Below are 27,986 nucleotides of genomic sequence, written 5' to 3' on the forward strand. Positions count from 1 at the left end.
GGCAAATCGTTTTCGAGTGAGTTTTGGATCATTTAATGATTTGACGTATGTCTATAGTAGGATAGAATGTGGTTAACTGTGCGGAGATCCGAATCGGAAATGACAGAATTGAACTAGGATATGAATCTAGCTGTTTACCATTGCTATTTCTCTTGTATTAATAATTAATAGATTCAGTAAATCTCATCAACTAGTGTCAGAACTAGAATGCTCTTATTTCATTTGTATTTAAATGAGTATCTTGTGAATTAACGCATAGACAAGATGCAAATATAGGGAAATTTTTAAAATTTTAAAATTGAAATATGTTATTATTTTTATAAGAAAAATTTCCAAATTTTCTTATATTGTTATGTTGAAATATCTTATATTGTTATGTTATAATGATATTATATATACTGGTTCATCAATAAATCATGATCATAAATAAATGATGATTAAATTATTATTATGTTATGTTGATTTGTATTTTAGGATAATTCATTATGTTAATTTCTATGAGATTTGATCTAATTTTCAATCGATTCAGAAAGTTGAAAACTTTTGACAATGTTTAAAGATAAATATTTTTTATTATAAATTATGTGAAGTATTCAAAAATCAAACTATATTTAACACATTTAATGCGAACAATGCATAATCATGGATTTTTTTTGTCAAAGAAATTTCAAGCATTCGGTTTTCCATTAGCATGTGCAGTCGTTTTGCATTTTTCTTTGTTTTAAATTTCACGTATTGCCATATTGATCATGTTAAAATTTATCGCCATACTATCCCTTTTCTTGATAAAATAAATTACAAATTATTGTGTAGATTTTTTTAATAAATTTTAATTTCTTTTTATAAATGCCTTTTATACAATTTTGTATTCTCTATTAATCTTAATTTATGATAATAAAGAATAATTGAATCTGTGTGATAATAAGATAATAATTTTGTTATAATATCTTTCATTTAGCCTTCATATCTTAAAAGTCAACAAATATCTAATATTTTAGAGCAACAATATTTTATCAAGAGGATTAATTAGTAAATCTTTATATTAGTATTTGTCTTATTAATCATGTCCAAGAATTCGAACCTATGCTTGTAGAAGATTTGCAGATCTTATCCTCTTGATTTTATCCAGATCAAGTTTCAGAAACATGTATCTTGTAGTGTCCCATCAACGATGATACATAAATGTGTCGATAAATCAATTTGGATTTCGGTTCTACAGCTGTCAAGGATGCGATCAAGACATGAAAGGGAATCAATCTTTTTAGATAAATCGCTAAATAATCGATATTGCCTTGAATCCATTTTATCTATCTTTATGACCTAAATAGTACAAGGATCGTCTGGATACTTGCTTCAATAGAATTGCACATTTATCGATTGGAAAAAATTTAAATTTACATGACATTTATTAAATTAAACAATCAGCTATTTGCTCTGATAATAAACGTAGTGAAAATATTCATTGACGTGATTTCAAAATCGCTTTGTATTTCTCAATTAAATTAAATTATATTAAATTAATCTTTTTTTTTCTATGTATACATATCAAAACGTTATTAAATCACGTACAATAACGTTTAATTAATTGCAATTTTTGCATTCTTAATTATAGAATTATTTCCATCAACTGTTAGAATTAATTATTCTAATTCTTGAGACATTTAGAAATATAAGATTCTAAAATAAAACACATGTTTTTTTTATTTTAATCTCTTTCTATGTCATTTATAAGAAATATTTTTCTTTTTCGATTCTCATGAATCAGCGAAGCGAATGAAATCAAAGAATAATTTTCCAATAATTCTCAGAGAACATCTCTCTGGATAACTGATATATTTCTGTTAATTCACTGTAGTGTCTACATATACACATGAAACAATTTTTAATTAAAAAACACTTCTTTCTCCTTTTACCTCTTTCTTATCTCAATATATAACAAGGTTCTAGAACGAATTAATTCATTTTAGCATATCCCACTGCACATAAATTTAAAATTTAATACGATTTGATTTAGCTTGCGTACCAGTTGGGAATATTTTATGTACTGCCGGTAATAGATAGACTATGTATTGAGAACCGTTGTCATATACATATACATATATATACACACACAAACAAAAATATTTCTCTGTTATTAGTTCAAACTGTTGTTTGAATATTAAAATATCAGAAAAGGAAGTGAATTTTCATTTCAGAAATATTCAAATAGGAAGAGATCAATAAGAAATTGTGAAAATTTTAAAATAAAAAATTTTAAAAATCCCATAGAGAATTATGATTATAATTATGGGATAAATTGGATTTTAAAAGTGGAATTAGATTAAAAAAAAAACAATAAATACTTTATCAATTATAAATGTCTTTCATATTTTCTTCATGTTACTATTTGTTTTGAGCTTCTTGTTTTACGAACAAGTTTCTGTTGTTTAATACACCGAATATGTTTCCGTTGTTTCATAAGTTTGTCTGCTTTTATCATAAACGAGGAAATATTATAGAAACAATGAAAGCATCCTATTTGAAATATACGTGTGAAATTACTTTGAACGAATTAATTTGCTTCAAATTTCACACGTATAATGAGCTTCAAATTATTCACACTGTACGTGTATATACATTGCAATTGCTGATTATAAATGGTGGATTCTTTTTTTTTTAAATTAGAATGCAATTATTATTATTATCAAACATTAAGGAATGAGTTTACTATTAAATTATTATTTATAATCGATAATGTGAATTTTGATTTGATAATGTAATTTTGAATGAAATAGATTCTACAATAAATAGATTAAGCTTTTAACAATTATAATTAATATATAAATTGAGCTTTTAATGGCTTTATTCTCGAGATTATTATTAATCATTATTTTGTTATATCAGCTTTAATTGTGATAATATTTTATATGAAATTTGATATAAAATAACTTTTAATTGTAATTTTTTAATATCATTATTTTCAAATTTTCTCTTCATATTCTTTTAAATGTGTAATATTTAAAATCAATATTTTGTCAATCAATTCTCATTTTTCGTTTCTTTTAGATGAAAAATAATATTTTATATAATACAAATGAAACTTCAAGAAATTTTGAGACAAAACTTTTAAGGAAATTTTTTAAAAATGATATTGATGTCATATAAAAGTTGAAATAAAAAACATGTTAAAATATAAAATTAGAATACGTAAAAAAAAAAAATTGTAAGTGAAACGTTCTAATGAAATTTATAATTTATATAATAAATATAATTATTATACAATTAAATTTTTATACGACAGCTTTAAAAAATAATAATTTGATTGCATTGTAATTACTGTTTTATGACCTTTAAAAAAAATATGATTTAAAAAAATAGTAATTATCATATTTCTTTTTTTTTTTGAACCTCTTATTTTCATATGGAACCAGAGAAAGCATTGTCAATATAAAAATTTCTGTTGAGAGTAGGACTGATGCAGAACGATATAACGATATAAAACGAAAAATAGGAAACAACAATGGCTAGATTACAATAAAAACGTGAAACTCTCTGAGGCTCGAGATTCGTCCTTTCTTTCTTCTTCTTTTTTTTTTTTTATTTTTTATTTCATGCTGCATTCTCTATGATCCGTATTGCCCACTTTAGCTTCTGTTTATTTTCTGTGAGTCGGAAATACGAGTGCTTAACGGCATGTAACATTAGCTACCTTCTTTTGTGAAAAATATCCGTAACTGAAACTGAATATCTTTTACATGTTCCTTCTTATAATTTTTCTCGACATGTAACACGATATTAACTGTTATAATTAAGAAAATAATTATCGAATGCATTAAATTTAAGAAAGAAATGAGGAAAATTATTACTCATGGTACATAAAATTATTTTTTTCATTTCACAATTATTCTTTTCACAAATTTTATTACGAAATCGCCACAAAATATTCAAAAGTATTCAAACTTTCGCAACAATTTAGTTTCAAATTAATTCAAGTCAATCGAAATTTCAACATTTAACCCTTAAGATGTCGCGTTAAGTTTTACGAATTACACATACATATTCTACATTCCAATATTCTTCCAATATTCTTATGAAATAAAGTCTATTGAAAAATTAAATTTTAAACTTTTAATCAACAATTTTTAATCAACGATCATTAAACCAACTGAAGAAGAAATCAAATTTTCAAAGATCGATTTAGCTTTACATTCGTCGAAATCGTGGAAATCTTGATCCGTCGGAACTGTCAAATGGCGATGACATTTTGATGTAAAATGAATAAAGACGCCGTCCCGTAATTACTGGAAATTGATACGTATACTCATGCGTATGACGTATAAGGGAGCAGTTGATGTATGTATATATCGTTTTATCTAAGCGATGACAACATAATGTTCCCTATCAGCAACGTCTATGCACGTCACTTAATTATGAGCCAGTCTTTGTCTTCCGATGAAACAGAGATGAGGAAAGACGGATAGACGTGATGGGGTGGGGCACGCGGTGGCATTACATTAAGGATAGGTTGATTATCATGCATCGAGTAATCGGAGAAATCACTGATTGATATATCTATACACCAGATAAAACGAAATGTAAAATGAGAGACACGAGGTTAAATTGTTAACTCGTTCTCAACTTTCTCTGCGTAATTGCGGTGATTAAATAAATGTACAATTCAATTTAAAATTTAGAAAATCGGGAATATGCAAAAAATTACATGTTATTAAATTAATTTTATCAAACTGGAGTAAAATTAGGATTTTTTTTTTAAATGGAATGTAATCCGTAATCTTTCTTTCAAATGTCATATTGTTTCTACGAGATATTATTCGTATAATATAAAATTGGATAGGGATGATTTAAAAAGTAAATTGTAAGAAATTTTTTTTAGACTCATTGAGACAAATAGAAGTGAAATTGATCAAATGGATCGTTAGATTACTCTACATATGAAAAAAGCAAAAAATATAGAATAAAATTTTATTTTTATTTAAATCCATACTTGCATGTATGTATATACTTTACGAAAATTAATTAAATAAGCGCTGTTGTAGGGATTTTTTATTTTTGTAAAAATAAATTTTATCAATTACTGATTTTTTAATACATTTTTAATAATATTTTTATTCAATATTCTTTTTAGTAAATTATAATTTATTAAATGTTAAATATTATGTATTGAAATTAATATTATGTATTAAATATTATGTATTGAATTATTTATATCTCAATAAAAGCAATAAATAAAATTATTAAATTTTCCACTATCATACAATATCACGCAATTTTTATTCGAAACATTTTTTTTACATAATCAATCATTTAAAAATAATTTAAGATTAAAATGGTATAATGGTAAAATTAGATCACTTAGCCTGTATAATAATAAAATTTAAGTGAGATTATAATAATCAATTGAAAATCTGTGCTTGATAAATCAATCGATTTAATAAATAGTTGAAGTAATTGAAAATACAATCAGTTTTGGATTATGACCCTCTTTTCATTGCGGTCTCAACACTTCTGCTTTAAAGGTGGTGGCATGGCTTTTGTTCGGTGATAAAACTTCAAATCCACAGATTGGTCCATAAAAATCGTTGAAAATTACTTGCTGAGTTGTTCCTAAGAAACTTCTAAATTTATGGCATATTGATTTATTATCGAATGTAAGATAAACGAAAATTATGAGGTAATAAATATTAATTTCCATTATGACGATTCTTCCTACTTTCAATGAAAAAAAAAAAAAAGAAACTTAAATTAAAAATTGCCTTTAAATGAAATTAAAAATATTTTTATATAATTCAATTTTTTTTATAATTACAATTTTGTTGATGCTAATTTTGTTATAAATTCAAAATCAGTGCTATAGATATTAATACCAATTTCTCTTACTTTTTTTATTAATATGATTCTTCTAAATTTTTTGATTCTATAAATCATATTTCATTGGTAAGTAACTTCCTAACTTTTATCGTACATGTTACAAAATATTATTAAGAATTGATAAAAAAAAATATTTTTACGATAAATTTAAAATATACGATAAATTGTGCTATATTGCATTCTTTAATTATTTATACAGAGTTACTGAGCACTTTAGCAACGACTAGATAAATAAAGGACACTATTACCAGAGTAATAGACCAGTGATAAGAACTTTAATACCGTAGTATTACGAATCGTGAAAGCTTCTAAAACGCGGATAATGGGTAAAACAAGATGGAAATGAAAATACATTTAAAATACGCAGACAATGAGAAATATTATATTTTTAAACGTATAACGTATTAAAGTATTTTAATATATTTAAATTTGAATTAATTTTTAATTTTTTTAGATTATTATACTCGCTATGTGATGATCGATTGAAATTTATTTTCAACTTATAAAGAGAAGTTTTATAAAATTCGATAAAATTATGGTAAAAAAAAAAATACAAGTTGTAACGAATTTTTCGATCTATTGATCGGTATAAGAATATTTGCATCGAAGAGAAAACGTTTCATTTCAATGAAGTTTCAATATTATTGCAAGATAAATTTGTGTAGCTCTTTGAACAATCGAATACTCGTTTTATCTTCGCTTTTCAATTATTTTCGCAATCAGAATTACCAGAACGTGTTAAATTGCATTTATTCGTTCATTACACTTGTGTAAATCTAATTTAATTATCTTTTAATAATGAATAATAAAGAGATTAATGTTTCAAATATCTTTTCCATCTTAACTATAAAACAATTCGAATCTTAAATTTGTTAGCATCTAAGTCTCATAAGTGTTTTTATAGGATTATAAAGCTTATTCTTTATTTTCGTATGTAAAGTTTCTATGTAAATCCATCATAAAATTACATATTGAAGTATATAAAAAGTTTATTATTCTATAAAAGAATATTAAGATGTGTTAAAATAAAATGTTAAAATTTATCTAATCATTTTATGTTATATAATTTATTTTAATTATTACTTGTAATTAATATAAAGTATCATATATCTATTTCATTTTTTTATAATAATTTTTCTAAACAAAATTTTGTAAAATTTTAAAAGAAATGAAGTAAAGTCTAATAAATATATTACTATAATTTTTCTCAATTATCATTTTTAAAAAACAAATTCTAATAATTTCTATTATGTCATGAAGTATGCAATCTTGTGACAAGAAACAATTCTTCTATTATAAAATATTAAAATATCGAATTATATTAATTCTTCCTAATAATCTTTCTTTCAATAAATTCATTCATATAACAAGCTAACATAAATATTTTTATAATATTCAAGAAAAAAAAAAAAAAGAAAAATTGAATAAACTCATTACAGTCAAACTAAATATAAATTGTAATAACAAATATATTCAATATTTACCTTCTTTGATATATCTTTAATATATCTAAAGATTCATAACTATACAAAATAAATATAAAATATTTTATATAAATTTTTACTCAATTAATATTTAGTTTCATTCATTCACATATATATACACAATTTGCATCCCTTTAAAAATAAAACATCATATTTACTTTAAAAATACCTGTTAAACAATTTTTTCATCTCGAAAAAACTAAACGAATTCTTTCCATTCAAATGAATCAATCGATTCACAATTTCTATTTTATTTAAATACAAAACTGTTCGACACACTTCCTTCGATAACCTCTTCTTTAATACATATCGATCATATATTATAAAGATAAACAAACTTATCACTCAACCTAACGTGGCAACCAATTAACCGTAAAATAATTCTAGCTTCTATTAGAATCAAAATATTCGTCTCTTTCTCCCTCATCGAACGAAATCCCTCTTCGGTCTCTCTGCGGATAGAAAAAGTAAGAAAATTCGTCCACGCGCGCGAGGAATTAATTTACGCACGAAAGAGGGAGAAGCTGTCGTACGAAATATCATCGATCACGCGATCACGGGTTGGCTACTGATAACATTGGCGGGAATTTCCTCTCGACTTTCCAAGAGGTCTCGCCTCGGCATGATTTCAGTGTCAAGCCGTGGGCGATCGTATGCCGGCATAGTTATTAAACGCGTTCGTTCAATTCCCCCGAGCGATCAAGCTTTCCCTGTAGAGTTTCCTACATCACCGCCATCGTAACACTGATATTTATGGAACACGGCTGCCCTCCGCCCAAGTGTAAATCCGATTTGATCTCTATCTATATTAAGCTTTCACCAGCCCTTGAATCGGTGTGTGTGTGTGTGGAAGAAAATTGGTCTACAATATCTGGCACAACACCTCTGTTTTCGAGAACATCTTCTTCCAGAGATCCTCCATGCTCTTCTGCAGTCTCGCTTTAGTCACGTTGTATCGAAGTTTTCGATCGATTGTGCCGAGAATTAAGAGCAACTGTTACATTTATCGTATTTAATATATGGATGAATAAGTATTTGGATTGATTAATTCGAATTAATCGTTTCTTATTTGAGAAATTCGATTCTTTTCTTCGGATTTAATTTTCATGATATATAAAAAATTTTTGTATATTGATCGTGTATGAGTACGTGTCAAGGTAAATGAAATTTAACATGTTTGAATCTGATTAATTTGAAGTTAAATAATATAATAAATAAAACGATGCGCGTAATAATGCGTTTTGTTTTATATGAAATAATTTCATTTCTCACTTCTCTCGTGTGTAATTCTGTTTTAAAGTAATACATTTGATAAATAATTTAATATTTGTCAATTTAATTTATATTAATATCGTATCTGATGTTTGCCGTTATTTTATTAAGGTTCGAAATTTATCATTATTTATTAATTGAGTAATGATGTTTTGTTTTTCTATGGTATTGTGGAATTTCTATCTCTAAGAAAATCAGAGGCTTTCAGACGGTAACGATAATATATCTCTGAATAACAATTACACTTTAAAATTTGTAATATAACGAAATTGCTTGTTCGTAGCAATACTGAAAGTTTCTTACTAAACTTTGAGAAACCTTTAAAGAAGTTAGCAAATTTTTCGACAAGTGATGAATCTAGTCTTAGTGGCAATTCTCTTGGACCGCAGCAACGTTCAATCTCGGGAAATTTTCTGCTAACTTCTACTTTCATCTCTAGACTTTTGCGCGCCGAATTTCATTCTCGCACAGAGAATGAAACTAAAATCAACACAAAACAAGGGCAAAGTCAAAAGGGGATTAAATGGGAAGATGTAACCTCATCAAATTGCTAAAAACTTGATTCATTATTCGCTTTATATGAAACAGATTTCATTCTAATAAATATTAAAGTATTTTCCAAACGTTTGAAAAAGATATAAATATGAAATTGCTACTTAAAAATTAATTTTGGATTTAATTGTGAAGCATTCGCAAATATCGGGATAACGAAATCTACTTAAATGAAAAAAATTCTTTCATTTCTATCTTTCATTTAAAAATTTATTTCATTTTCTAGAAATCGAAGGAAGAAACATTATTTTTGATTAATTAAATAATTAAAAACATTAATGAATACACAAGAAGTTATAAAAATTATAATGTTCCACTTTTTTAAAACAAATATTTAGAAACGCGTTCAAAATGTATTTATCTTATATTTTCTATTTTTTCGCGAATAATTTCTAGAATTTCTAATTACGTGAAAGCATTAAAATCTATCTTTTCCCTTGTTCTTCCATTTTACTAGAATTTTATCCAAAATCTTGATAAAATGTTCTTAATCACAATAAAAAAATTAGAAAATATTAAAACGAATATATAACACGTAGAATATATCCCTCTACTTTTTACTCATCCTGGCTTGTTCTCATTTTCTTTCATTTTTGCCGTTGGCAAACTACAACCAAGCCAGCGAAACATAACTAAAGATGAAGAAATATAAAAATATAAAGTTTAAAATATAAAGAATAATCATTGTATAAAATAAAATAAGATAAAACGTTCTCCAAAAAAGCTCTAACATTTAATAGTAGAATATAAACGGTATAATTAAAAATTTTACAATTTCATGATTTGATTAGAAAGTTGTACTATTTCCGTAATTAACCTTCTATCATCAATCTGAATCAGTTCTTCAGTTCGATCAATTAAAGATTTAAAAAAAAATCTACGAAGATTCTGTGTCTCTTAATTCTCAATAATACATTATCTAATAATTTTAATAAAATTATATTATTCTTATGATATTTATTTTAAAACGAATCTCAAAAATTAAATAGTTTAAAACGAACGTTCAATCAAAGATTTCAACCCTCGTTATTTGGCATATTTACTATCGACTTATATTCCAAACGTGGCATTTTATTTCCAGAAAAAATTAATGAATTGTCAAAATATCGAGGGATCCAATTTTTACGTATTTACATAAGAACTATAAAAAATAGGATTGACTTTCAACATATTCAGCAGTATCTATTTGGCATATTTGTTATCTCAATATTCGTATACACGTCCCAAATATCGCATCGTTTCAATTCTGAGAAAAATTACCGAATTATGAAAGACATAGTAAATCCAATTCGTCGAAAAAATATAATTGATCAGAAGTTATTAGCTTGGAAAATAGTATAATCATTTTACACCATATTTCTTGTGCGCAAGTTCACCTGTCCAGCGAACGAAACGAGGGGCGTGCGATTCGATTTATGCACGAGCGAAGTTTCTACGGATCTGAGTTTCTCTCTTTTTTTTCCCCGCGATAACGGCCTATTTCTTACAAGAGGTGCATCGCAGAATTTAAGGAAACGATGTCACGGGAAGAAGAAACGGGGGGAACAGATATCACCCTGGAGCTATGGGTTATGTATTTCGTGCATGGCGAGGCATCCTTTTCAAAGACTGCATCCAGATGCGACGAGGAGGAGAAAATAAAAATAGGGTTTCCCTTGAGGGGGTTAGCAGGAAGCATCGAAGAATGGATGGTGTGATGCGGACAATTCGTCATGGCTTTGCCACCCTCCTCTTCTGGGTAAATCAGTCGTGTCTTGTTGATGGATTATGCTCGATATTTTTCTATTATCAAGTCGTGTACTCCATCAAACTTTTCTCTTAAATTTTTTATTATTGTAATATATTTATATACGATAATTAAAAACTTTGTAAATATAAATTGAAATCTCCTTTGATTCTCTTTTAAATTTTTTATTTCAATTTATTCTTTTCAAATTAAATCGAAATGTGTAACTATTCATCGATCGATCATGAAAGTAAGAGGTATACTACCTACGTATAATTTAATTAATCGTTGATTAGTTCTGGGTTAAAATGAAAAGCAATTAAGTTTCCATCAATTTCTAATCGATCTTTATTCGAGATACTTTATACACTAACCGTACAGGTAATCACAAGGGAATCTCTCTTACACGGCTTTGTTCCCGTCTATGGTCTTCTCGCTAGAGATGGAAGAATGAATTACATTGACTAATATACGTATAATGCATCCGTATAATCCGTGTCACGAGTTTCTGTGAGCCAGCTCGCCTCGTATTAGCGATAAAAACGAATTAGAAATGTATGTTCAATTTCCAAAGCTTGTTTAGTTGGTAAAGTACGTATAGGCACTACGCTCGAATAATACAGTATTAAAAGCTTCATCAAATTGCTGTCATTTCACTGAATGTATATACATCTTGAATTTTCTATCTCCAATTAACTATTTTCTATAAATGACATGTTAAATATGTAAATTCGTAATCTGTATTTAATACGAATTTAATATGGATTAAATCTTTCTTAAATTTTTAGAAATTAATAGAACGAGACAATACAAAACAAATCTTACGAAGATTGATGGGTTGTCAAAATTCTTTATTGATTGCATATTTATACGGAACATAAAATTTCACTATAAATAGAAGAATATATCTCGCTTTGAAAGTTTAGGCTCGGCCTATTTTTTTCTTTTTCTTTTTTTTTTTTTTTTTGCTACATCGACTATATAACTCGTTCACTTCGAAAATCTATAAATTTTACAGTTCAGATAATTTATTTTATTTTCCTTCGCCACTATCTTTTCAGGGTAAAAGTAAGTTACGAATCAAGTGATTCAACTCCAATCGTTTATTTTATCCGATTGAAATTTATTTTACACGAGTGATTTTAAATAACTTGAGATCGATTAATTTGTTTGACCGACTAAAAGTTCGCATTTAGGCATTATACTGTTGAAACAGTAATTAATTTATAGGTCAGCTTAATATCAGTAACTTTTTCAATGTAACGAAACGACTTTAAAAGGTTAAAAGCATAATCCATCTCGGAAGATCTGTCTTAATCATTTTGATACGAGCATAATAATTTTCGAATATAATGAATTAATTAAAAATAGATATCCCATTGTTTCAATTAACGTTACGTTTCTTTATCCGATTATTGATTAAACAAATTTCATTTGATAAAAAATTTCTAATGTTTGGAAAATAATAAATCGAAGAAATGATATTTATTGCTTGATGGAAAACTCGATCTTTCGATAACTTTCTAATTACAGAAATATTTCAATTATTTCAAACTATATAGCAATATAACCAATTTGAAAATTGCCCGAAACCACCAATAATAATTAATTAATTGAACAAAACCTTTTAATTTTTTCAAGTAAAAAAAAAAGAAAAAGAAAAAAAGAAAAGAAAAAAGTACGTAACGTCCAAACTCCTAGCGAAAAATTACAATAGAATCGTGAGCGATTGAGCTCAAGCCATGCGAAAGTGTTCCACGAGTAGTTCTTCTCAAAATCAGCAAATTCTGACAATGTCGTCGCAATACTATGTACGGTGTAAGAAGCGTCTGCCATTCATCGGCAACATTGTCGATACAACGGAAGGCAACCGTAGTTTTGGTTCATTCTTGGACGAAACGAAACGAAACTGGGAGTAGCGTTTTCACATAATATTGGAACGATGCCTGCTCGCTATGTACTTGTTGCCTCTCCTCTCCACATCTCAAATTCCTCGCCTCAACCCCCTCCAGGGTGGTGGATCTCCCTTCTTCCACTCGCCCCTTCCACCCTTCGTCTTTCCACCCGTCTTTCTCCTTCTCACTTTATCCGTATGATCGTGCCATTCCACGGCGATGATCCTCCGCTTAACGGGGCTTATATACCAGCTACCCTTCACCATCCTCTTGGCACACATATACACGAGGATGGAGTCTGAGGCACGTGCAAAGCGGCGTTGATTACTGCCGATATATTTCAATCTCTTGTTTATAAGTAAGTAAACTTTTTCGATTGTGAACTTTCGTTGTTTTTTCTTTTTAATTTGGAAATTACGATTTTTTACAAAGGGACAAAGAGAAAGTCGAGAAACAATGTAAATAAAGGAGGTACTTCGGACGGATGAAATTTAACTGGGACTCTCTTTCCTTTTTTTGCGTGCAACTTCTTTAAACTTCGATGGATCGCGCCCATTTTTTATGAGATGTTTCGCTTTAATGCGGTAAACAAGGATGTTTTTTTTTTTGTTTTTTGCTAGAAACGAGACGAATGGGGACAATTGAACGAAATGAAATTTACCTTGGTAATACGGTTTCGCGATGATAGATGAAAATTTTTTGTGATTAATCTACTCGGAAAAAGAATACGATACAAATTGTATACGTTATATATTATGTAATATTATTCTATATAATTTTAATTAAATTGATGTATGAATAAACACGAAAAGTGTATATAATTTCTTTATTTTTAACTCGTACAGATTGAATTATTATGTAATATCCATCGTTTCATTCGAATGTTATCAACTCAAACATTATATTTGTACACATAATTTATAATACATAATTTAAAAACATAATTTATAGAATACGAATGAATGAAATGATTTGGAACTAAAGCATCTATTGCGAAACGTAGTTAGTTAATTAAAATATTTTCACGAATGGAACTAGCACACTTATATATTCAAAAGCATGATCCGCGAACTGTTTTTTTTTTTTTAATCAAAAAAAAAAAGGATTTTTCATATGCCCATAGTCACTTCTCACATCTTTCCGTTTTCTATTTCGGTTCACTCGAGCTTTCTCTCGTTGAATTCTCCTTTCATCTCAAGGTATTCAAGAGGAACTGAATATCCGCCACGTGAGTATCGTTCATTCGAGAAAGAGACTCTCGCGTAAATCCCTAACGCAGAAATGTACACCCTGCCTGTCACTGAATTCAACTATTCCACGTGTCTTCGAGAGAAAATGCCAATGTAATAAAATGTAGAAAATATTTGTACGGATGAATTATTTCGCAAGAGATATCCTAGAGACCGAGTTTTTATTAAATTAAAAATTTATCTATTAAATCGATTAGTATAGAAAATAATCATTAGAGTTCTTTGACCTCTCAAGTTATAATTATTCTTCTGGGGAAAAGTAGAATTGTACAACGTTAGAGGTCTCTATAATGCAAAATGTTAATCTTATTATATATTATGATACAAATTTCAATATCTTGATTCAGTTAGGAAATTTCTTACGAAAGTTTAGAATACAAATATAATAATTCTCAAGAGTATTTTTTCGCAAGTGGACAATGCGTGGAAGAATGGATCCGAGAGTAACTTTCACCCTCGCAACGCTGTTCATTAGCGAAAAATAACTTTCAAGCACAACTCTCAAGAATTTTACTCTCAAATGTATTCACACAATTCGCCAAAGAAAAATAAATCCAGATGAGCCAACAAATGAAGTTTTCTTCTGATTTCGATTTTAAAAAAATTATCAAATACAAAGGAATTTAGTTAACGGATTGAATTTTCAATGGGTTAGTGTATTTTCGAAAAATAAACGAAAAATATAGAATCCAATGGAGAATTAATCAAACTTTTTTCACTTCAATTTCGATCTTTTCAGAAACGAAGCTACGAATGAAAATGTTATTCTTTTTTTTTCGATTTATTTTTGCATATAAAATCATCTCTATTCTATTGTTCTATCCGCCCAGCATCATCCTGTATGGCACGTAGAAAATATTTCGTACACGAATGAAATGAAAAGTGAGATGAAAGCAAATTTTACATATTTGACTCAAATGGATGACATGTGGAGGTAAAAATGCATGAATATTCAAAACGCTTCATATAGTTCAAATAAGGCATAGCAGCTTCCACATACACATGAATGCTGATAGTTATTAGACGAGAGATAGATAAGATAATGGACTATTATATACGTATTAATATTCTAAAGATTCATTTTAGTGTAAAAGAAACATGAACATTTTAAAAAAAACATAATTCTACTTTCATGCAAAGCATTAAATTCATTAAGTGTTCATCATACAAGAAAAAATTTATAAAGTTTATACATTATATATGTACTTAAAAACACAATTATTATATATATATATTAATCTTATCATTTGTTATTTTGTTTATTTAATAAGAAAAGTTTCTATTTATAATATACATTCGTTGAATAAGTGTTTTATCATTACAATTATCTTTTGAAAGAAATATATACAATTATTATCCACTGCTCGAAATATTAATAAATTTTTACCATTCTTGCAAAAGCGCGGACCCTTCTCAGGAGTCGTTTACTCGCATCTCGCAATCCGTATTAACCGACTCTTGGTAAAATATTTATCTTTACTTACCTTTATGGAACATACACATTTGCGTTTTTATTACAGAAGCTTTTGGAAACTGAGGCTACTACAGACTTTAACTAAGTGCGCTTGAAATTTTTTTCTTAGACCCACAAGATCTGGGTCACCTGTGCAATTTCACAACACTTTAATTATGAATTGTCCGTAATTAATAAAAAATAGGAGAGAATTATCCAATACGACAACAGAGTTTAACAATTTTTCATTTCCAGCAATTGAGCATTTCCAGCATTTCTCCATTTATCCGAAACCTATCATACGCCAACATTAACCTTTCGTGCAAAGACACTTTCGAATAGACTTTTCAATCATACATTTTTTTTTTTAAATTTTCTATTTCCCTCGTCTTCGATCTTCGAGCGACTCTTTTGAAAAATATCGAAATACGAGAGAAATGGAAAATCCTCCCCGAGCGAGGGGTGTCTCCGGCTCACGGTTGAATGACCTTGATGAGCGGGCATTACAACTCATTAGACAAAATGGATACTTTACCCTTGTTTCGATGCACGAGTTGTTGCGGCAACCCATCGAGCACCCTTTCCTCGTCTAAAGTACCCCGCAAACGACCCCACGCTACGTAAGTAAGTACCTTGCTCCTCGGCATTCGGCTCTTACTCGATACTCGTATCCTCTTCGAACTCGTTTAAATACTCTCTCAAGTGTCTTTAATCCGTTTTAATTCGTAAACCGACTTCTTCTAATTTTCATTTAAAAAAGAACAATAATTATTAAAAAAATATCGTCTTAAATATTAAATAAAAATAAATATCTTTTCCAAGTGATTCTAAGGGAAAAGAAGATGGAAGAAATGTGGAATAAGAAAATTTGTATTTTCAAACTCTTTTTAAATATTCTTTTTTTTTACTCTGATGATTATTCAGATTTAAGAGTTGCATATTGTATGATAATTAAAAGGAGATCCTCTCAGGAGGATGAGAATCGAATGAGAATTGCTTCGTGAATTTAATATAATTGAATTATATAATTTTAAGTCTTGAGGGTTAGTCTTGCAAAATAATATATTTAATACGTCAATATTTTATTAATTAACGCGTGATGCGTGTATGAATTGTTGTTGTAACGAAATATGGAGGAATAAAAATGTACAAAATTGATATCCCGTTCGCAATATGATCATAAATATTGTAATTGATAGTACTTTTACAAATCTCTAAGAATAATTTATAAAATTATTCCATAGATTTTATAAATAATCATTTATATTATCATATATTTTTCTATTATTTAACAGAATTATCTTAATTATTTTTCCTTTAATTTTTTAAGTATCTAATAATAAATAAATGCTTATGACAAATTTGAAAGCATGTTTCGAAGTATATTACGTTTTGATTCGTTATGTTTTTTTTTCTTTTGTTGGTGATTAAGCCGCTCCAAGTTCCAATTAATTATAGGTAGTTGGCTCCTCTTTACGAATCATTTCACTTGCTAGAGCTGTAAAAAGAAATGCCGCCATAACGAGGACAAGTATTTACGAATCATTTCACGGTGGCGCAACTTGAAGAGAAAGCCTACTATAACGAGGACAAGTATTTACCCTCGAGAACATTGAAACAATGGATCTCATCTCTCTATCTTTTATTCGTGTGACTTCATTGTCTGCGTTCGCAGAGACCCGTTCTAATAATCTTAGAACGATCTCATTGATTTGCAAATCTAATGTCCAACCTAAGACGTTAACTATATTGCCCTCTGTCTTTCCCTAAATCAATGGTTGAAAACAAGTTATATTTATTACATTTTTCCATTCGTTTCATTCAATCTTCGATCTTCGATCTTAGAAGTACGTTATTTAATGCGACGTTATATTGAGAGGAATAATGTATTATATAATATATGAAACAGAATTAAAAGGAATTATTATTCCAAGTTTTTTTCTTAAAATTTACATAGAGTATTCTCAGTGAATTTTTTTTTGATGTATCTAAGTTATTGAAACGTTAAAATGAATAAGACGATGTTAAAATTACAATATTGAACAATTTCAATATTTTCAATAATATTTATAAATCTTTAATGAAATTTATTAATCTTTTTAATATTATAAAAAATGTAAAGCTTTTAACAGAAATTTTATAAAAAAGGAATTATTGTAAAATATTCATTTATGGATGGAATCCAAGTTATTCAACTTAAAGATTAATATTGTCAAAATACTAATAAAATAAAAATATAATAATAAATAAACTGTGGATATTTATTATAATTATATATATTATATAAAATATATTTATTTAAATGCATATTTTTATCCATACTTTTTGTAAATTTTACATTAATAACTAAATCATAAAGTAGTTTGAAAATAAAACATTATTGAAATTAGTTTCTAAATTCTATTCTAATTCTATAAAAAAATGCTTCAAAAAGATTCAGATTTTAATGAAATATGTAAAATTAACAATATTTTAAAAGATGCAATTATTAATGAATAAATTATGGCACAATATTGGAAAAAAAAATACAGACATTCTGCGATGTTGAATGAATATTTTTGGCATATAAATTAATTTTTCCTGCATAAAATGCAACAATTTATTACCTAAAATAAAAGGAAAAAAATTATAATTACCTATTATAATACAAATTACAATAAATAACAAATAATAATAAAGAAATTCATATATTTTATATATATTTCACAGTCTAATAATAAGAATAACAAATTGATAAAACAGTAAAATTTATATTATGATTTATCAGTTGAAATACTCGATTATATTTTTCTCCTCTCAAAGGCAAGAGATACAGAAAAGTAGATGAATATTTTGCAAGATAAGCTCATGAATGAACGACGTTAATCACATCTTTCACGAAGTTGGATGTAAAGGATGAAGGTAGCGTTTAATCGAGGGGTAGCTACGATCGAGTAGCTAAATTATTTAAAAACGAGTCACCCTCTTTAAGGCGGAGGCCCATCGTTTCTTCCCTCCTGGCGACACGGACCTGCGAACGGAGGAATGGATGTGGTTCCATTCATGCTTATTTCAAGCTCATTGTGCGCCCGGTGTATTCAGCCTTTGACTTGCTTCTCGTGTTGCCACTGCAGCAATGTTTCATAGAGAGCAAGAGGCATGCGTGTCACTAGCTAAAATCAGGAAATACCGCTGTCACATTTTCTTCGATGCTAACGAACATTACTAAAGAAGTAACACTCTTACGATTCTAATTCTTCTTTCGTAGCAAATCGTGTCATGTCTCATCCCTAATAATTTTATCGAATTACCATATAATTTATTTTTGAAATAGGAAATTCTTATATTTTGCTCGAGAAAGAACACAGTAATCCAAATATTCTATCAGACTGATGGATCTTTAAGTAATTAAAAAATGTATTTTCAAAGATTTAATAATAAGTAGAAAATATGTAAAAAATATTAATAGGATTAGTTATTATAATATTAGTTACTATTGATAAATCTGCATTACCTTTGCTTATCCATATTTAAATATTTGTAAAATATCAATAATTTTTCTTATCAAATTAATATATACATGAATTGAAATTAATTTGTAAAAACTCTAAAAGTCTTTTATATATTATTTCAAATATATTTAATTTTTAACATATCTTTTTTTATCTTCCTTTTTCTTATGAATTCTTATAATCATTTTCTTAAATGATTAAGTTACTAATATAACAAATAGAATGAAACAATAAACATATAGAGTATTAATATATTTATATATTCATTGATTCTAGAGTAAATATAAAAATTGATATACAAAAATATAAAAGTTTATTTATTAATACTATTGTTTTCTACAATAATAGTGTAAAATGATAAGTAGTGAAAAATTTGTATAAAAAAAAAAGAGTTGAAATAATGACTCAGGGAGACAAATATTTTTTTGACCAACTAAGAGGTTATGTATTGTGACAACATTAATATATAACGAACAATATAATACTTTCAAAATAATTTTTAGGAAACGAGAGAGGCAACGGGAACGTCTTTGTCGCATGTACAATCAAGTTTTAACGGAATGCTCCCAGCTTAATGGAAGCTGGCCTGACCCGGATGATCCACGTTGGAGCAGTGGGGAATATGTAGAACTTCTGTCAGAATGGTTTCCGTCAAATATTACCAACGGAACGATAACGGGAAACGCAACAACCTTATCAACCGGTAACACAATTAAATTTTTCTCGATACCGTATCACTTGTTTGTGCTTAATTAAGGGAGGAATTTAATAACTGGGCTCGATTTTAACTATGTTCCAAATGAAATTAGAAAAAAATTGTATGGAAAAATTTTATACCGTTTAATCTTTGTAATTAAAAGATGCAATTGTTTTTTTAAATGCAATTTTGAACAGGTTCAGGAAAGCGGAAATTATAAAATTTGAAATATTTCGCGAGATATTAATTTCTTGTTTTTATACAATTTATATATATATATAAAAAAAAATCGAAACTTCGAAAATCTTCGAAACTCAATAATTTTCAAACTTTAAAATATTTTGCTATTTCTTTCTTGTTATTCAAAATTCTCAAGAAAAGAATAATTTGTGTAAATTATTTAAAAATTTTGAATCTGAACGTTAATTTATTTTTAAGAAAAAGCATTCATAAAAAATTGTAAAAAACGTGATATTTTTTTTATTTTTTATAAGAGTAATATTTATATTTTAGAAAAGAACTATAATTCAGCTTAATTATTAGATGCATTTCATATAATTCAAATTATTTTTCGTCATATTGTTATAATATATGCATGATAAAATATTATTTTTTTTAATTATCATCTGTATTTTCACTGTTTGAATATATATATACATGTATAATTCAAAATTAATTTTAGTTGAAAATACACGTATATACAAGTAAAAACAAATGGGATGAATATTCTATATATTAAACAGCGGAACCTTTCACACCTGTTCTACCACCCTTCGAACTATGGCAGACGATACTGATCGCTTTCTCCCTCGCATTATGTATACTATTAACTGTCGGCGGTAACATTCTAGTCCTCCTGGCATTTATCGTAGATAGGGCTATAAGACAGCCGAGTAACTACTTCATCGCCTCATTAGCAGCCACCGATATGCTTATTGGTAAGTTCATTCTCATAAATAATAAATAAATATCCCTCGCATTAACATCGAATTAACATTTCGTATTCTTGCAATTTTTTCATTTTCTTAACAATAAATCAATTGCATAGCATGACAACTAATATCCCGTTAACTTAAATTAACCCTAATCGTGATGCACGACGTTTGTTATAACAGGAACTGTATCCATGCCATTCTACACGGTCTACATTCTGATGGGATATTGGAATCTTGGACCTTTGCTCTGCGATTTATGGCTGTCCGTAGATTACACGGTATGCCTGGTATCCCAGTACACGGTATTATTGATCACAATTGATCGATTTTGTTCGGTGAAAATAGCAGCCCAATATCGCAGCTGGCGCACGAAAAATCGCGTAATCTGGATGGTTACGATCACCTGGATTATACCGGCCTTGCTCTTCTTCATCAGTATCTTCGGCTGGGAGCATTTTATCGGTTACAGGGACCTAGATCCCGGCCAATGCACCGTTCAATTCCTCAAAGATCCCGTTTTCAACACCGCTTTGATAATCGGTTACTATTGGACCACGCTCGTTGTTCTTTTCATCCTGTACGGCGGTATATATAAGACTGCTTACGACATGCAGAAAAAGAGCGAGGCCAAACAGAGGAAGATGCAATCGATGGTTGCCCTCAGCGCGGGCGCGATGTCCGGCATGGCGGGTCGGGCGGCTGGTATAGGAATGTCGAAGACGCAAAGCACCCTTTTGAGCCAGGACAAACCAAAGCTAAGCGCGTCGGGTGACGAGGAGGGGGCTGGTGACGGTTCAGGGCAGAAGACTTCCTCAAAGACTTCAGGAACCACCGGCGTGACCGACTCGACGGAGAAACAAATCGGTGGAAGCGTGGCCCCGACGGAGACGGAAAAATCTGAACGGAGTAGTAGCCCAGCGTTCGATTCGGACGAGGAGAGCACGATGGGCCCTGCTGCTCAACAGCTCGCCAGCATCAGGAAACGATCCTCCTTAGCCGGTCTGGTCGTGCAGACCGGCGCCCTCCCAGTTTTCTCCACTAACGGCCACTTGAACGGAATCGTTCTGGCCAAGACCGATCTGAACGTGCAAGCATCGAAGAAGCTCCTCCTCCCCGTGGCGGCCGGTTCGATGTGCGACATGGCCACGCAGAAAGCTCAAACGTTGCCGAAGATACAAGAGTCGAGCCTCTTGGACACGGACAATGTGCTGGAACCCGACAGGTCGAGCAGTCAAACGTTGACACCTGAACAGTCTCACTGCAACGGGGATGCGACTCCTCATCAACGACCGCTCACTTCCACCGAGACGTCACCACCCACTCACCCCGCTCGTTCGATCAGCGGAAGCCAACAGAACATCATACCACCGCCTACGCAGTTTCAAAGCAGCCCCCAAGTGTCCGACAGCCCATCCACGTCCTCGTCCACGGACAGACCCAAGTCGTTGGTCGTGTCGTCCCACGGGACAGCAGGTACTTTCGATATTCTGACAGGATTGGACGGGGGAGATTTGAGGTACATGGACGAAAGTTCGGTCATATTGCCCAGCCCATCTTACGAGAGTCCATCGTCTTCCTTCTCCTACAGCCTGGCGAATCCCCTTTCGAGCGCCCCCTCGTCGCCCATCCTAGGGAATATCCCTACCTCGTCCAACACCAGCTTGCTGCAGGCAGCATTGATCAGAGCCACGGCCCAGCAAGTGAGCAATCAGCAATCGGCGGGGGGCGGACAGAGCAAGCAGAGCCAACCGATAATGTCGAACGCCTCCAGTCAAACGCATCCTCCCCGCGTGTTCATCACGCAAAAGTCGAACGTCGCTTCTCAGACATCGCCGACGGTGAGCAAAGTGCACACGGAGGTGAGCGTGAAAGCGAAGGACGCGAAGCAGCAACCGGTGACAACGATCGTCAGCACGCACTCGGTGGAAAAGAAGAACGGGACGAATCAGTACTCTGATCAAGAAGCGAGGATTAATCCTCCGCAGAATTCGTCCTCCAGCGGTAGCATGGTGCCCACGATTTCTGGGACGACGGGAAACGAGCAAGACGCGAAGAAACAGTCGAAGAAGAGGGACACGCGGGGCAGCGAGGAAGGTGGCTCGAGGAAGGACTTCGTGAAGACGATTGGGAAACGTTTGAAGACGAAAACGCAGAGGAGAGATCCTTTGTTGAGCAGGCAAAAATCACGGACCGAGAACAGGGCTCGGAAAGCTTTCAGGACGATATCTTTCATTTTAGGCGCATTCGTCGCTTGTTGGACACCGTATCACATTTTGGCGCTAGTGGAGGGTTTTTGTACGAACAAACCGTGCACCAACGAGCATCTGTTTATGTTCTCGTATTTCTTGTGTTACACAAACAGCCCCATCAACCCGTTTTGTTACGCATTGGCCAACCAGCAATTCAAGAAGACTTTTACGAGAATATTGAAAGGTGATCTGCACATGACGTAAAAGAAGAAGGGATTCGATGCCAGCAGAGGAATAAATAAAAAAGAAAAAAAGAAATAAATATGCTTGGAAATAAGGTGAATAAGGCCTTCCGTAATTAAATACCGAATTAATATTTAAACGCCATTGCTTAATGGTCAAATTGGACAATAACATTAGTAGGATGACTTGCGCTTTAAACGCAGGCACAAAAAAAAGTACCGTGTGCTTCGTGTATATAGTAATAGGATGCGTTGGTGTAGTTTTAGACTCGGATGTACATAATGTATATGTATGAATATTTGTTAAATTCCGTGCAGGAAAGCATTAAAAAAGCAAAAAAAGCAAAATGTAGAGAAGAAACGTAACGTATTTGTAGTATTTAGATAACTGTGCGTTATTACAATAATAATCGCTTTACGATAAGTGCTTCGATGAACGTGAAAACATCAAGTTGAAATATTCTTTGAAGAAAGGATATTAGGTACACACGTAAGTCTATTAGGTTTAATTGAACGATCGAATCGTTCGTCGGATAGAAAGAAAACAAGAGGAATGAATAAGATTAGAATAGAAAGACATCGATAAAAAATCACTTCGCATCGGAATGAACAGTTTTTTCGAGACAAGAATGAACAAAAAGCTTTAATTAATTTTCGCCAATCGTACGTGGCCATTACACCGTTGCACGAGCCTTTAAAAACGCGGATTATGGTTTCATCTCTTCAACGATAGACAAATATTTTTTACGAGCAACGAACCAGATCGAGATGCCTCGTTTCGAAGAAGTACCAAAGAGTCAAGGATTTTATTATCCATGTACACACTGCCTTGGGGTGGCCTACTGATACACGGGCCTTCTTTCTCCGAATTCAGTTACATTTGGTGCTGTCCTCGTGAACGAGCGTCCATGGATTTCTAATCGATAATGTTTGCTTTCAAACATCACATTGGAACACTTATACCGAAATCCAATTCCGACGAAAGGAGTTTTTGAATACTCGTCGATAACACTGGTACAATTCATTTTAGATTTTATTCAACATAGAAATCATGCGAGGAAAAATTTTAGTCTTGGTAAAAAAAAAAAAAAAAAAACAAAAAATAACAATGCAATATATCATCAAGAGGATACAAAAAATAGTAAAATATTTTTATTCGTATGTTTCAGAAATTATATATATGTAATATTTATATATAATAAAATATGAAATACAAAGAATTATGAAATATCAGAAAAAATTTAAATTAGTAAATATTTGTAAAAACATACCATTCTCGATCTCGATGATTTTTGAATACTTGTCTATCTGTTGTTTATTAAAAAGTTATTAATTTAACTCTATCTAACTCAAATCCAAAAAAATTGAATAAAAATTTATTTGACAATTTAATGATTTTTACTAATTTTCTTAATTCACTTTAATTGTCATAATACAATTCAGCATGATGACAGTATATTAAAAAATCAGATGGAGATATTTTTTTATAAATAATTACCTAAAAAATAATGAAATATTCTTATCAATTGATATAACATGCAATAAATATAATAAAATATAATAGTTAAAATCTAAAATAATTGTATACCAGTGTTATTAATTCATTCGTAAAATATTCGTGGTAATAAGTGATGTACGAGTTACAATTATACACGTTTGTATAAATGTTTCATTCATTCATAGCTACATGTTTTCATTAATCTTCCTTAGACGCAAATATTAATTATTTATCAACATTTATTTCGTGATAAAATAGACTTTCGTGAATTTCCATAGATTTTATAATGCAATAGATTAACATTTTGACTGAGTATGCTTTTTATTAAAAAAAAAAACATATTTTTTAAAGATACTGTCGAAACATTTAAATTTTAATCTCACGAGACTAATCCAATAACGATGTACAACTTTGATACTATTAATCGAGCTTTTCCAATACAATCACTAATTAATAAAGAAAACATTATCCAAATCCCTTTCCAAAATGTCATGTTTTGCGAGGGATATATTTTTAAATAACGACTATACCGTACGACAAGAATTTTACATAAAACCACAGTTACCATTCATCAATGGAATTATGAATCTCTTACACGAAGAAAATGATTGAAATACGACAAAATCAAATGTCAAGATCAATATTTTTCGCTCTTCTTCGTAAATACGTACGTTGTGAAGTTACTTTTATAAAATAGCTTTTATGCAATATTGCATATTGAGTGATAGAAAACTGGCAATATTTATATTTCCCATGATTTAATCATTTTCAAGAGTTTGTACCTTTTTTACAAAAATACAAACACGCAATTATCTCGCACGGTAATTTACGTAAACTACAATTTGCTCGTAAAAATATAATTTTCATATTGGTGATGTTAACAATTATAAATTACTATGTAAAGATGAATCATTCTAAATGATTCAGAATGGTTAAATGTATTTATCAATCGTTATTATGAACCATTATACGTAATTGGCATGAACTCAATTTCATGTGAAACGAAATTTAGAAACGCGATTTTCTAATTATATTACATCCTGATTAAAAAAAAAACAAAATAAGAAAAAATTATAAAAATTATAATTTATAAAATATTACGTTAATTCATTTTTAATTATTGATATTTTGTCAACGTTTTTCGAAATTCACTGCCAATACCAAGTCATCCTATTTATATTTATATCATATCTATAATTATTTATTTCTTATACACTAGTGATTTTTTATAAATTTTATTTATAATTATTCCTGATCTTCTTCACAAATCTGTTATATAATAACATATAACATACATATGTTGTTTAAAGAAAATTACATTGCTTCATGAAAAGAAATAAATCGAAAAAAGAGGATGTTGAATATAAATTATTAGAATTGTCCAATCTAGAATATTATATATAGTATGACATTAACATAAAAATGTGTAAAATCATTTTTCTCTTCCAAATTAAAAATTTCTGGAAAAATAGTAATATATTATATTAAAAGATATATATATAAATAGAAATTTCAGGATGAAAAATGGAAGTGAATAGCATACATTAAAATGTCAATTTTTTCAGAAACTCGAAATATATGATTAGCATATGATACGTATACAACAAAAGGAATTAAATAATCAATAAATCGAAAATCTATCTTCCAAAAGAAGAATGTGTAATACCGTGCAAAAGTCTTGGATGTTTGTAATATAAATTATTGAAAAATATATTTATACATTAATATAAATATATGTATCATGAATGTATGTTATGATGAATTATTTTATAAATTTTATTATATAAATTATATATAATTATACTTATATCTCGTTTATATATTCTAATTAATATAAATAATTTATTTCATTTTATTTTTTTGACAATAACATTCTAACCAATTTTGTATCAATTGTCTAGTTTTTATATAATAATAAACTTTTCAATACTTATAATAACATTTTTATTTTGCAAAATTAAAATTACTAAATTGCATTTGTTTAACTTTAATATAATAAGTAATATAATAAGTAATATAATAAAGAAAAAGAAAAAAAAGAAAAGAAAACATAAACATACATAACTCTTAATTTTATTGTTTTCTTGATAATTTGGTCATTCGAAATGACCTAACATTTGAAATTTCATTTCAGAATAACGTAGAATTTCTATTCAAATTATTAAAATAGCTTGTTATCAATTGACAAACGATCATCACATATTCAATGCAAATAATTATAACTTTAAAGATACTAATCTTGAACTAAAATTAAAATTGCTAACAGTTATTTCCACTTGTTTAAGCATTAATATTTTTAATACATGTACAAAATATATTAATATTAAATACAAAAAGTAATAAAAGAGTATAAAAGGATTATATTATAAATCATTTAAGACTTTTGTACAAAACGGTAATTACCTAAAAGTTCGATGTTTGCATAATAGTTAATATACTCGCTTCCAAACAGCTGACGTCTCCAATTCTAAGAACAATTGTTGTGTTAAAAACAAAACACGCTAAATAAATAATTGCTTATAAGCTACATCACAGTAGCATATACATAAAAAAAATATAGCGTATAATAATAGAACGGATTAATAGAAATTAAGCGTAATAGAGCTAGAAAGAATTAAAGTTAATGTTGAACGAATAAGAAGAAAATAAGCATGAAGCCTAGATGATAACTAGACGTTTGCCGTGGAGAAAATGAATATTCGCGCTCTCTGCATTTCTTTCTGTGTGCCGAAGCTTTCATCGCCATAGTATTCTTCGTTAACGCCTACCAATGAAGCAGAGTCATTAAGAACGAAAAAAAGGGTGGGGAAGGAGGAGGGAAACGTTAATGAGCTATAAGGCGTTGGGAAAATGAGTCGAAAAAAAGAAAAAAAAAAAACTCCACGTTTAGTCTCAATTAAAAGAGATTGAAGATCAATTAAGACGTTCGTTTATGAGCGTACAAGTGCTCGATTCATTACAATGGCTCGCGATATCTCCTGATGAATTTCACTCTTTCTACCTCAAAACACAGTATACAAATAAAAATACGAGAGTCATGCTGCGGATCGGTTTTTTGATTCGCTATTAAAAATCATATTACTGAATGAAAACTGATATTTTATAAGATATTGTATCTTTTGTCTTTTGCTTAGATTATATACATATATCATTTATTTTTTTTATTTGATAATTTAACATAATACTTTATTTTATATTATGCAAATTTTTTTAGATTTTTTTATATTTTGCAAAAATTTTAAAATAATAAAATTTTTGCAAAATTTTAAAATAATAAAATTTTTGCAAAATAATAAAATTGTTTTAAATCAATTGAAAAGATGATATCTTTCCTTTTTCTTCTTTAAGAAAATTATGATAAATACTGTAACAATTAAAATGAAAAATTAAACATAATACTCAGTTTTAAATAGTAAGAATTTGTAATTCGATAA

General features: G+C 29.4%; 1 protein-coding gene across 1 annotated transcript in view; it reads left to right on the top strand.

Moving 5' to 3' along the window:
• The window catches only part of LOC107996409 (muscarinic acetylcholine receptor gar-2), a 59,395-nt gene extending 31,462 nt beyond the window's left edge, over nt 1-27,933 (top strand). Inside the window, exons 3-5 of the mRNA XM_017054440.3 lie at nt 19,495-19,694; nt 20,432-20,626; nt 20,804-27,933. Of these exons, the coding sequence (XP_016909929.2) occupies nt 19,495-19,694; nt 20,432-20,626; nt 20,804-23,076 (2,668 nt within the window). The 3' untranslated portion in view covers nt 23,077-27,933. The remainder of the gene's footprint in view (nt 1-19,494; nt 19,695-20,431; nt 20,627-20,803) is intronic.
• The last annotated feature ends 53 nt before the right edge of the window (nt 27,934-27,986 follow it).

This window comes from Apis cerana, linkage group LG9, assembly GCF_029169275.1.
Source record: "Apis cerana isolate GH-2021 linkage group LG9, AcerK_1.0, whole genome shotgun sequence".
Taxonomy (NCBI): domain Eukaryota; kingdom Metazoa; phylum Arthropoda; class Insecta; order Hymenoptera; family Apidae; genus Apis; species Apis cerana.